At 41.0% G+C, this 12,416-nt stretch overlaps 1 protein-coding gene across 4 annotated transcripts in view; it reads left to right on the top strand.

The window, feature by feature from the left end:
* Positions 1-12,001, top strand: part of slc23a2 (solute carrier family 23 member 2) — a 75,525-nt gene extending 63,524 nt beyond the window's left edge. For all 4 annotated transcript variants that reach the window (XM_042331459.1, XM_042331460.1, XM_042331461.1 and 1 more), the window contains exons 10-15: positions 3,005-3,161; positions 3,294-3,441; positions 3,616-3,721; positions 4,287-4,554; positions 4,673-4,768; positions 5,758-12,001. In XM_042331459.1, the coding sequence (XP_042187393.1) occupies positions 3,005-3,161; positions 3,294-3,441; positions 3,616-3,721; positions 4,287-4,554; positions 4,673-4,768; positions 5,758-6,029 (1,047 nt within the window). In that variant the 3' untranslated portion in view covers positions 6,030-12,001. The remainder of the gene's footprint in view (positions 1-3,004; positions 3,162-3,293; positions 3,442-3,615; positions 3,722-4,286; positions 4,555-4,672; positions 4,769-5,757) is intronic.
* Positions 12,002-12,416: the final 415 nt, after the last annotated feature.

Consider the following 12,416-nt stretch of genomic DNA (forward strand, 5'->3'; position numbering starts at 1 on the left):
CATGGGTTTTATACTTGCGTACTATTGTTTGTACAGATGAACATGGTACCTTCAGGCATTTGGAAATTGATCCCAAGGATGAACCAGACTTGTGGAGGACCACAATTTTTTTTCTGAAGTCTTGGCTGATTTCTTTTGATTTTCCCATGATGTCAAGCAAAGAGGCACTGAGTTTGAGGGTAGGCCTTGAAATTCATCCACAGGTACACCTCCAATTGGCTCAAATGATGTCAATTAGCCTATCAGAAGCTTCTAAAGCCATGACATCATGCACAAAGTAGATGTCCTAACCCGAATAGCCAAAGCTTTAGTTTGTTAACAATAAATATGTGGAGGGGTTGAAAAATGAGTTTTAATGACTCCAACCTAAGTGTATGTAAAGTTCTGACTTCAACTGTATATCGTGTGACGATAGACATTTTTCCTATCGTTTCATATTTTGCTCTTATCGTTTATTTCGTTGTCGCAAATCACACTCTTTACGGCAATATTTTTCGTCAATTGGACTACGCTTTGCGTTCTTCCACTCGTGCCTTTCGGTCGCATGGACGTGGTTTGGGTATGAAAAGTCTGACACTGACCAGAAAACAGTCCTCTGCAAAATATGCCGCCGGCCGGTCCCGACAACATGCTCAAACACCACTAACCGCTTTTACCACCTACGCAAGAATCATGTGAAACCGTACGGAGAGAGTCTACGGATGAGACCTAAACAAAGTACAGTCGAGTGCTCAAAACAAACCCTCGACTCAGACGTTGCAAGAGGTGTTTTCTATTGACCTTTTTTAGATTGTATAGATTAAAATGTTATATTTTGATACATGCTTAATTGAACATTTGCACAAAGGTTCTAAATAAAAGGAGAAATAATCAAATTAGTAATAATCAAATGAGTAAGTACCTTTTATTTTTTTTATTTTAATTCAACATGTAGTAAGAAATAGGACTTTACATGTGGTCATTTTATATAAACTATTTATTCATTCAATTTACAGAAAATGAGCTGTATCGGGATATGAGATTTTGGCCATATCGCCCAGCCCTACTCCCCTGTCTCCTCCCTCCCCATTCCTCTTAATATGATCTGAAATTATTGTATCCTATGGTGTGTCTCTCTCCCCCTGCTGGTCATTTGATGTCATGATATATCTGCTGCTGTAATATAACAGTAGACACTGGAAAGGATTCTTTGCTTGCAATGGTGACTTCACTCTAATAAAGTCATCTTCATCACACTCTCGCCCTGTCTCATTAACCTGTTGCGACGAGCAATCCCGTATCCGGGATCCTATTTATAGCCTCAAGCTCATTACCATAACGCAACGTTAACTATTCATGAAAATCGCAAATGAAATTAAATAAATATATTTGCTCTCAAGCTTAGCCTTTTGTTAACACTGTCATCTCAGATTTTCAAAATATGCTTTTGAACCATAGCTAAACAAGCATTTGTGTAAGAGTATTGATAGCATTAAGCCTAGCATTCAGCATGCAACATTTTCACAAAAACAAGAAAAGCATTCAAATAAAATCATTTACCTTTGAAGAACTTCAGATGTTTTCAATGAGGAGACTCTCAGTTAGATAGCAAATGTTCAGTTTTTCCAAAAAGATTATTTGTGTAGGACAAATCGCTCCGTTTGTTCATCACGTTTGGGTAAGAAAAAAAACGAAAATTAAGTCATTACAACGCAAACTCTTTTCCAAATTAACTCCATAATATCGACAGAAACATGGCAAACGTTGTTTAGAATCAATCCTCAAGGTGTTTTTCACATATCTATTGACGATAAATCATTCGTGGCAGTTTGGTTTCTCTTCTGAAGAAAATGGAACGCGCATGGACCTGGAGATTACGCAATAATTTCGACGGACACCGGGCGGACACCTGGTAAATGTAGTCTCTTATGGTCAATCTTCCAATGATAGGGCTTTATGTACCATCTGCACCGAGAATGGCAAAAAGCTAAAAGTTTGACCAGCTCTCACTGGTTCATCCACACAGGGTTGTAGAGACAGAGGACACTGACTCAAACAGCCTACCAGATGATACAAAGTGCTCATTGAAACAATTCAGGATTTCAGTTTTGTCATATACAGCAACAGAGTCCTTCAAAACACATGACGGTAATTCATTAACATTGTTGTTACCAGACATATATTGACAAATATTGGGGCGGCAGTGGTTAGAGCATTGGACTAGTAACCGAAAGGTTGCAAGTTCAAATCCCCAAGCTGACAAGGTACAAAATCTGTCGTTCTGCCCTTGAACAGGCAGTTAACCCACTGTTCCTAGGCCGTCATTGAAAATAAGAATTTGTTCTTAACTGACTTGCCTAATAAAATAAAGGTAAAAAAATATATATATATGCCTACAAATACGTCACAATGCTGCAGACACCTTGGGGAAACGACAGAAAGTGCAGGCTCATTCCTGGCGCATTCACAGCCATATAAGGAGACATTGGAACACAGGGCATTCAAACTCTGGACCATTTCCTGTATGAATTTTCATCTTGGTTTTGCCTGTAGCATTAGTTCTGGGGCACTCACAGATAATATCTTTGCAGTTTTGGAAACGTCAGAGTTTTTTCTTTCCAAAGCTGTCAATTACATGCATAGTCGAGCATCTTTTCATGACAAAATATCTTGTTTAAAACAGGAACGTTTTTTATCCAAAAATTAAAAGCGCGCCCCCTATCTCGAAGAAGTTAAAGTTTCACTCTTCTGTTACTATTTACTTTTAAGAATGTGGGATAAATTGAGTTTTTCAAATAATGATAACATTTTAAAAGCACCCTGAAGCAGCATTCCACCAAATGTCAACTATTTATGAAGCTGCTCTTTACTGTTGAACTGGTGACCTCACAACTCTCCCATACTTGAATAAAGTAATCATTATCACTCCGCTACAATTATTACGGTGTGCTTCAGTGTAACTCACCGGGACATACTGTATGTGTTTTTCTGTGATTTGACGGTCATATTTAACCCTCCCCCTCAGATCATCATGGCCATCCTGGTGTCATGGCTGATCTGTTTCATCTTCACTGTAACCAACGTTTTCCCACCGGAGAAAGACAAGTACGGTTACTACGCCCGCACTGACGCACGACAGGGGATACTGGCAGCTGCACCTTGGTTCAAGATCCCCTACCCCTGTGAGTTACCCCTTTTTATGTTGTTCAACCTTGCCCCTAGCTAAGTCCAAACTCTTGATAAGAGCATTCAACAGGTTTGTAGCTTCCTCAAATCTAGAATGTTGTGTGTTGAGTTTGTGTTTTTACCCATAGTTCAGTGGGGTGTTCCTACGGTAACAGCAGCAGGGGTGATAGGTATGTTCAGTGCCGTGGTCGCTAGCATCATCGAGTCTATCGGGGACTACTATGCCTGTGCCCGACTCTCCTGTGCCCCCCCACCCCCTGTTCACGCCATCAACAGGTACCTGACCTTGCTCACATAGGTCCTTGCCTAATGCACATCATAGAAAAGTTTTCTATAAAAGTAGCATAATTCTGGTTAAATCGCACAGACAATGGTTTGAATCATGACTTGAGATCCGTGTGTGTACCTGTAACTACCTTCCAAAACTTTTTTCTGTTTTTCTTTCTCTAGGGGTATATTTATGGAAGGTCTGTCCTGCGTGTTGGATGGGCTGATGGGGACAGGAAACGGCTCTACTTCCTCCAGTCCTAATATAGGCGTGCTGGGCATCACTAAGGTAACCATCACACATCAACAGAGTCCCACTGCGAGTTCTATACAAATATGACATATTTATGTTTTAATTGAGGGGGTTCAATTCATCTCGTTCGTGTAGGCATTTGATTTTTAACCGGACAGCTATGTTGGCTCAAAACAAAAGTGACTTAATTAACCATCTGTAGTACTTAGTAGGATTCTGTGTTTTCCCATGCGAAAATGATTCCTGATTTTTTTAAATTTTTTTAAACACCATCAGCTTTCCCAACTAGTTTGAAAATTCAAACATACATTTTATAGAAAACAGATGTTTGTTTCTGGAAGATACACCATGCTGCCTTGTTGACATCATGACGGAGCGGCGCAGATTACTGTTCCATTTGAGAAAAGTGCAGCTCCATCCCTGCTTTCGCCCGATGTGACAGGCCATTGACGGTTCATCCCATGTCAGAATAAAAAAACTCCCTCACTGATTAGTAATTTGCTTGGATCTTATTAGCTCTGTAGAGTGGGACAGTTTTATTCTTCCTGATATCCTTTGATTTGCTCTCTCACTCCCTGCTGCTCTCTGATTGGTCCTCCAGGTAGGCAGTCGGCGTGTGATCCAGTACGGTGCTGCTATGATGCTGCTGCTAGGGCTGGTGGGTAAATTCAGTGCGTTGTTTGCCTCCCTGCCTGACCCTGTCCTGGGGGCGCTGTTCTGTACTCTGTTTGGAATGATCACAGCTGTGGGACTGTCCAACCTGCAGTTTGTAGACCTCAACTCCTCCAGGAACCTCTTTGTTTTGGGCTTTTCAATCTTCTTTGGCCTGGTGCTGCCCAGCTATCTCAAACAGAACCCTCTGGTCACTGGTGAGTGGAAGACAAGTTAGAGTGCACCACATAATTAGCTCAATGGCCTACTCCTTCAGTGTTCTCACACATGATAAAATAACTGGGTAGCTCTCTGAACCCTCTCTCTGTCTCTCAGGTATAGTGTCGCTAGACCAGGTGTTGAACGTGCTCCTGACCACAGCCATGTTCGTAGGGGGGTCAGTGGCATTTGTGCTGGACAACACTATCCCTGGTGAGTAGACTACTATCACACTCAACGTTAGTTATAACACTATTGCTGCTGAGTAGACTGTGCTATCACTGTTAATTATAACACTATCCCTGCTGAGTAGACTGGACTGTCGCTGTTAGTTAAAACTTCTTCAGGATAGTTGTCCCTTCCACAGGACGGTTGAGCTAACGTAGGCTAATGCGATTAGCATGAGGCAGAAAGCTTCAATACTTGTTCATCTAACTGTGCTGTCCAATTTACAGTAGCTGTTAGTGAAAGAATACCATGCTATTGTTTGAGGAGAGTGCACAATTTTGAGCATGAAAGTTATTAATAAACAAATTAGGCACATTTGGACAGTCTTAATACATCATTTTGAACAGAAATTCAATGGTTCATTGGATCAGTCAAACATGTTGCACATACACTGCCATCTGGTGGCAAATCTAAATTGCACCTGGACTGGAATAATACGTTATGGTCTTGCATTTCAAAGATGGTACAAAAACAATTACAAAAGAACAGTTGGATTTTTCTTTATCTTTTACCAGATCATTTGTGTTAAATTCTCCTACATTCCTTTCACATTTCCACAAACTTCAACGCGTTTCCTTTCAAATGGTGCCAAGAATATGCATATTCTTGCTTCAGGGCCTGAGCTACAGGCAGTTAGATTTGGGTATGTCATTTTAAGCGCAAATTGAAAAAATGGGGCAGATCCTTAAGATAGTGTTAATTATAACACTATCCCTGTTGAGTAGACTGGACTGTCACTGTTAGTTAAAACACTATCCCTGTTGAGTAGACTGGACTGTCACTGTTAGTTAAAACACTATCCCTGTTGAGTAGACTGGACTGTCACTGTTAGTTAAAACACTATATATCCCTTGTGATTTTATTTACAGATAGGACAAGGATATCACAAACTGTTGCCTTCTCCAATTGCTCACCCCCTCTTCCTCCTGTCTTCCTCTTTTCTTTCTCCTTTGTCTCTCCTTTCCTCTTGTCAGGTACCAGGGAGGAGCGAGGGATCGGGAAGTTGACGCGAGGGTCGGGACCCAGTGCTGCGGAGCTGGAGGGGATGAGAACCTACGACCTCCCGTTTGGCATGGACTTCCTGCGTCGTCACACAGTCTTCCAATACTTCCCCATCAGCCCTACCTTCAGCGGCTACCAGTGGAGCGCGATCCGCAAGGCCTGCAGACGTAGGGGTGGACGGGGGGAGGCAGGGAAGGGAGCAGAGATGGAGAGAGTCACAGAACCAGGGGAGAGCGGGGTATAGCAGACGGGTAGGAACGGGGTGGAGGGGAGGGGGAAGGGATGGAGCTTGGAACCATGGAAGGGAGGAGAGGGATGGAAGGGAGGGAGGGGTGGAGGTTTTTGGGTTGTGTCAGTGCAGTGTGACATGCTCAACCCTGTCTTGTGTGTCTGTAGAACTCCCTGTTTATGCCCTATCCATGCTGTTATTAGCATGTTATAACAGGTGACAGCGTGTTATAATGTCCTTATAGAGGAGGGTTCAGGTGGAGTTGCAACACTCTCTGGCTCTCGTCTCTACCTAGTATGTGTGCATAAGAGCAGTGTATTAGACAACCCCTTTATTGAGGTCCCTGTCTTCCCAATACACTATTTCTACTGGGTCGTTAAGTTAAAGCACTTATTTTCAAGGTCAACCTGTCTACATTCATTCCAAGAAATAAAAGGTTTCTTCTCAGCCATTGAACCAAAATACTCTTAATATATTACACTCCCAGGGGCTCCGCGTGCGTTTGTGTGTGTGTGTATGCCAACCCATGACATTGTGATGGGGTTGTTTGTGTCACTTGCACTGGCGCATTCCCTGTTTAAGGACAGAGATGGACAGGATCTCATTTACAACAAATGTTTTTAAGCTGAATCATTGACACCTTACAGACCCAATGAGAATCAGACGAAGCTAGTCAGTCAGCCCTGTTTAGCAAACCTACACTGCCCACGGTGGTTATGGGAAATGTAGTCCTGTTGAAAGGGAACTGGATGAAAGTTGGAGAGGCTTGATGCAAATTCATATTAAACTAATAATTTGCCTGCACACTACATTTACACACGCACACTAGCAAGCACAAGCTTAATTGCATGCAGATAGTGTAGATGCAAGTGGCTTGTCAAATGGCAGACCTTAGCCATGCAAAGTGATTGATCTTCATTTCGCACTATTAGTGCGAAGAGTTAATGCACAGAATGTTAGCTGAAACCTGCTTCTCTAATTGGCTTCTACCCACAACACGGCCACACTTCAAACACAACAGATCAGACAACATCATCCACTGGACGAAGGGCTCTCAGCCCCTAGCCCTAGACACTTTTCCTAGTGCCCTAGTCCTAGACACTTTTCCTAGTGCCCTAGCCCTAGACACTTTTCCTAGTGCCCTAGACACTTCTCCTAGTGCCCTAGACACTTCTCCTAGTGCCCTAGTCCTAGACACTTCTCCTAGTGCCCTAGACACTTCTCTTAGTGCCCTAGCCGTAGACCTTTCTAAATGACCTCTCATAGATCTGATTGAGAATGGATGTCAGTATCCTGGTAAAAGCTCATTCTAGCCCTCTAAAGGGATAGTTGAAGCTAGTACCACTGATTACACGGGTCTGTTTCTTTCAATCCAGCAGGTGCCATGAAGAAGTGTCTAGGCCAGGGGTAAGAGCTAGGGCTGTGGATGAGGTCTTGATTTAAGACTGGGACTGTTGATGTTCACCCAGTCAGCTTGCAAGCCTTACTGTGTCAGTATTATCTTTAGCATCGTTAACAAATGCCACCAAAACCAGCTCTCTCCTGAACGCATACACCCTCAACCAGCTGCTGTTATTACAACTGGAATTAATACAGCATTTGAAGGTTGACTTATAAACTGCTTATAAGCCATTATTGCATAATATAACTAGTATTAACTGCTTACAAGTCAATGTAAGTAAGTTTTATAGAAATGTAACATTTATTAACATGTATTACCTGTAAGGACCTTAAATCATGAAAAAAACTATACAATGTAATAGTTAAACTAACCATGTTCATGAGCAGTTCATAAGGACACTTTCAAAAACGTTTTGACATTTGTACTTTGTTTAGAGAGGCTACACCGATTTAGCGCGAAGCAGAATGCACTTGGTTAGCTAGTTGTGCGATCACAACGTAGTTTTTGAAATGCAGACCTTTTTCTATTTCACTGATGTTCTTCATTTTGTTATTGTGTTCGATTCATACTTAGTCTAGTGTTCTGTAGTGTTTGTGAGCACATTCATGGTCGTATAGGTGGTGTGACCACTGCCCAGGCCACAGCCTAAGTGAAGATCATGCTATGATAAAGGCTTACATGCAGAGTCACACCAGTGCATGGTTTACAAAGGAAGGAAATGGAGAGACGCTCCACAGATTTAGCTAGGGAAATTACCAGAAAGATGCTTTGAAATCTTTTGTACCCAGATGCCTGACAAAGTGAGAAATGGTGAGAGAAAAGAGGTGATTTTTATGGTACCAATCCTCTCCCTGATCGCTATATGCTCCCCTTCCCTCTGCTCTGTCCTACTCTGATACAGGTGTCAGAGGTCTACACTACTGTTCTGTTCAAGTGAACACATTGTTTGATTTACAGACACCATAGCATAGTCTTCAAGGTTAATGGTTGTGGGGTAGAGAGTGTATTTGATGATGTTGATAGGGGTGTCCTGGGGGTATTTGTTCACAATGGCTCACAGACTACAATCTTGTCCTGCACCTATTGAGTCTGTCTATTATTATGATTGTTACTGGTGTCATTATTTGTGTTGTTGGTATTGTTCACGTGTTTGGTTCTATGTGCCGACCCCCCCCATCACTCACTTGCCTCACCCTCCCTTCTTCCATCCTCACATCAACTGTAGGAACCTGCACCTCAACTTCAAATACAACTTTATTTATAGTTCCTGTAACATAGAGTACAGGTCACACCTCACAAGTTGAATGTCCTCTAATGACTGACTACACATTCAGTGGACCAGTAAATATCACTCAAAACGATTGCCAGGTAGTGCTCACTGACTGTGTGTTTACATGTTTCAGAGCTGGGGTCAAGTTCAAGTCAAGAATTCAAAAACTGGGGGTGCGTGAAATGGTACCGAAATGGTACCCTATTCCCTATATAGTGCACTGTACTACATAGAGAATAGAGTGCCATTTGCGACACAATGAGTGTGATTGACATGGAGATGACCCTCTGCTATGTGTGTCTGGCCTGGAGCGCTGTGTTTTACTGTCTGAGCCGTCATCTATAGAAAAGCCATGGTTGATTGTTGGGGTAGGGTTGAATTGGGACTCCTCCTGGCCAGTATTGTTCTCTCTTATAAGCCTACAAAACATAGTTAACTTAAAAAGATGCACAGATATGCATAATGATTGTGATCTTTGCAGAACCAAAATGCAAAAGAAGCACCTGTCCTTTCTTCATTATTTTTTATCTACTATTTCTCTTACTCTTCTCTTTGCTGCACCAAAACAATGAGTGGCGATAGTCACCGGTTCAGACATGTAGAAATGTAAACCATTTTAAGTAACATTTCAGATTGACTTGGATTTCTCATGTTGTTTTATTTATTTATTTATGATTAGTAAGAGTCGGTGTTTAGTGGGATGTATGTGAAGCCAATTTGTGTGCCATATGCACATTGTCAGAAAGACATTAGTTTTGAGTTTACTTGTTAGTTTACTGGCCCTATTAGAATGTTATTCAGATTTTCCACTGAGATACTGATATTGTTAGTCCCCATAGGCAGCAGGTTGAAGTTACCTCTGGATACTGATCACAGATCAGTTTTGTGTTTTCTCACTTAATGAGTGTGGTTAGAATTGGGTGTGACTGGTCCTATATCTGTGCCTAAGGACAACTTATACAACAAGCTCTGTGAAGGGAGAGGCTCCAGCGTGTACTCTTTAGAACATGAACAGAGAAAAGCAACATTCTTACTAAGATCATATAATCACACATGGTTCTCTTACAATAAGTCATTCCATGCATGTTGTATTTTTATGAAAACCCTTTTGAACTGGACATGGCTCAGTTAGGGACCCAGGGTGAGAGGGCAGTCTAGAACAGGGGTTCTCAAACTTTTTAGGTCTTGGGACCCCTTTTGTGATGCCAAATTTCAGGGACCCCCCTCATAATCAGGACAACTCGAGTGAGCTGAACATTTGCATACAAGGAAGAACCAACTCTTGAACCCTGGAAAGGAACATTTTAAAGGCCCATCTCTTGGCATCAGAGAGATAATGTTGCAGTTTTTCAAGCAAATTTCCTGCAATTCTACACATTTTGTCATGGGGAAGAGATTTTTTTTGTTGCAGATTTAAAGCTAATATCCTGCAGTTCTATACATGTTGCCATGTGGCATGTTTTTTGCTGCAGTTTTAAAGCTTAAATTACAGTGCATTTTTATATATATATTTATATTTTAATCATTTTTTGGAATAAAAGGAAGTAATTGATTTGAACAAATTTACTGTGGATACCAATATCCCTGTGAGCCTCCCAAACCCATGTTGCCAAGAGATAATAACATAAATTATATTGTTACATTTTATTATATTGTATTACACCCTCAACTTATTCCATGGATCACTTGGCCAAAATCTGTTTAATCTGTTAGTAATATTCATTTAAAAAAATGTAATTTAAATATTTAGTTTGATATGTTTTTAAATCTGTGCACGGACCCCTTGTAGTACCGCCGCACCCCACTTTGAGAACCCCTGGTCTAGAAGATCTGTTCTAATAGCAAGGTTCTGGGAACACCTTGAACATTTTTCTGTAAACAGACTAACTATATTCAGTGTGTGGAGAGAAGTGGGTAGTCAATGGTTTTGTACTGCAGCATGCTTGATTCTGCTTAGATGGTGTTGTGACACAGTTTACCCGGTGAGAAAGTGTTCCCTTGTGGCTTCACAGGCCGTACTGCCTTTCTCTGCTCCGTAGAGCTAGGAATAGGGGATACGATAGATGGAATAGACCAAACCTTCAACTTGCTGTCTTTTGAAAGGGGGAAGGAGATGGGGAGTGGGACAGGAGGGGTGTATTCTGCCACTTGTGGTGAAATAACTTTGTACACACATGCATATTCTATAATGCAATTTCTATGACGTCACTACACGCTAATGCAACTAGCAGAGATTCCCCTCCACACCTGCAGTGCAGATATGGTGTAAGTGTCCTCTCCGTTTTAGTGTACCTGTATTCTCTATTGAAATGGCGATGTTGAATGCAGGAATAGACACTGGTTGGCCACTAAGAGTCTGTGGATCCAGGACAAGGTTCAGTGATCTAAGGTCAGTTTTGCATTCCTCCAGACTAATGGTTAGTGTTAGGATTTGGGGCGGGTAAACTGTTCTTAGATTGGTGTCAAAGGGCATTTTTCACCCAAAGTGCTGATCGGTACTTATCTTGTTTTGACTTTGATATATCTTTAGTTTGTATTGCATGGACCTCCTTGGTGCCGATAGAGTCTTCTCACAGCATGGATAGTAAAAAAAAATTAAAACTGAATTATACCCCTAAACTGTTAAATAATACTACAATATAAACCAAGGGTACATCTGAAATGGTTTACTATTTCCCATGTAGAGCACCACTGACTCTGGAAAGTAGCGCACTAGGGGAGTAGGGTGTCATTTGAGCTTCAGCCCATAGCTCACCTCATTTGAGCCAATGCCTCACCTCTGCATGTGCTTTCTCACTCAAGGTCAGGAGGTGTATGACAAATCTATCCCTTTCAGTTATTTTGAAGGGGAAGCTACCTGAAGAATATGCTTTTTGTCTCGTGTTTTATCTTTTCCAATGTTTTCTTGTTTTTTTTATACATAATTTTTGTTTTTACAAAGATGTTTAAGAAAATAAATCATGCCTTTTTAATCTTAAATTGTCATGCTGCAATGCGCACCATTTTTGTTACATTTTTATTTAATAAACAAAAGAAAATACATTTTTTTCTATTTCAAATCTGTAGTTTGGTGGAATACTTTTGCTAGCTGGACATTTTTTCATATTGTATTTTTCTAACATTGCTTCCTGTTATCAAGTTAATACAGTATCAGTACAAATTGAGGGAGCTGACTTTAAACAGATGTATAAATATATATTGAATTGAGTACAATGTGCTAAGAAACTTCTGGACCAGGCATTGTGTATACTAACAGTAGCAACAAAATGTTATTCTTTGTTCCTAAAGCTATTTAATAAGATGTTACAGAATCAATCATGTCTATTGTCTTTTTTGTTAGTAGAACTGAAATAGATTTAGTTTCGACCTTTTTTATTCTACTCTAATTTCAAAGACGGGCCTACTGCACAACAACCACATATCTAGTCTCAATAGTTAATTGGTAAAGATTTTTAGATTGTTCTGTCTCCCTCTTTCTCTGTCTGACAGGGAGTGTTCATGGCAGAGAGATTGAGCATATTGCTGTCTGGTAATATCACGCACTCAGCCATTCTCTATTCATTGACGTCAGATATTAAGCCCTGGAGCTGAATAGCGCAAAGAGCAGATGTTACCGAAGAGATTACAGTGGGACACAGAGCAGAGAGGAGAGCACCACTAATGTCTCCTACTTTAAAAATATAATATTGTCAAACTATGTTGAGAAATAAGTGATTACCATTACAATCCC

The sequence above is a fragment of the Oncorhynchus tshawytscha genome, linkage group LG12 (genome assembly GCF_018296145.1).
Source record: "Oncorhynchus tshawytscha isolate Ot180627B linkage group LG12, Otsh_v2.0, whole genome shotgun sequence".
NCBI classification, from domain to species: domain Eukaryota; kingdom Metazoa; phylum Chordata; class Actinopteri; order Salmoniformes; family Salmonidae; genus Oncorhynchus; species Oncorhynchus tshawytscha.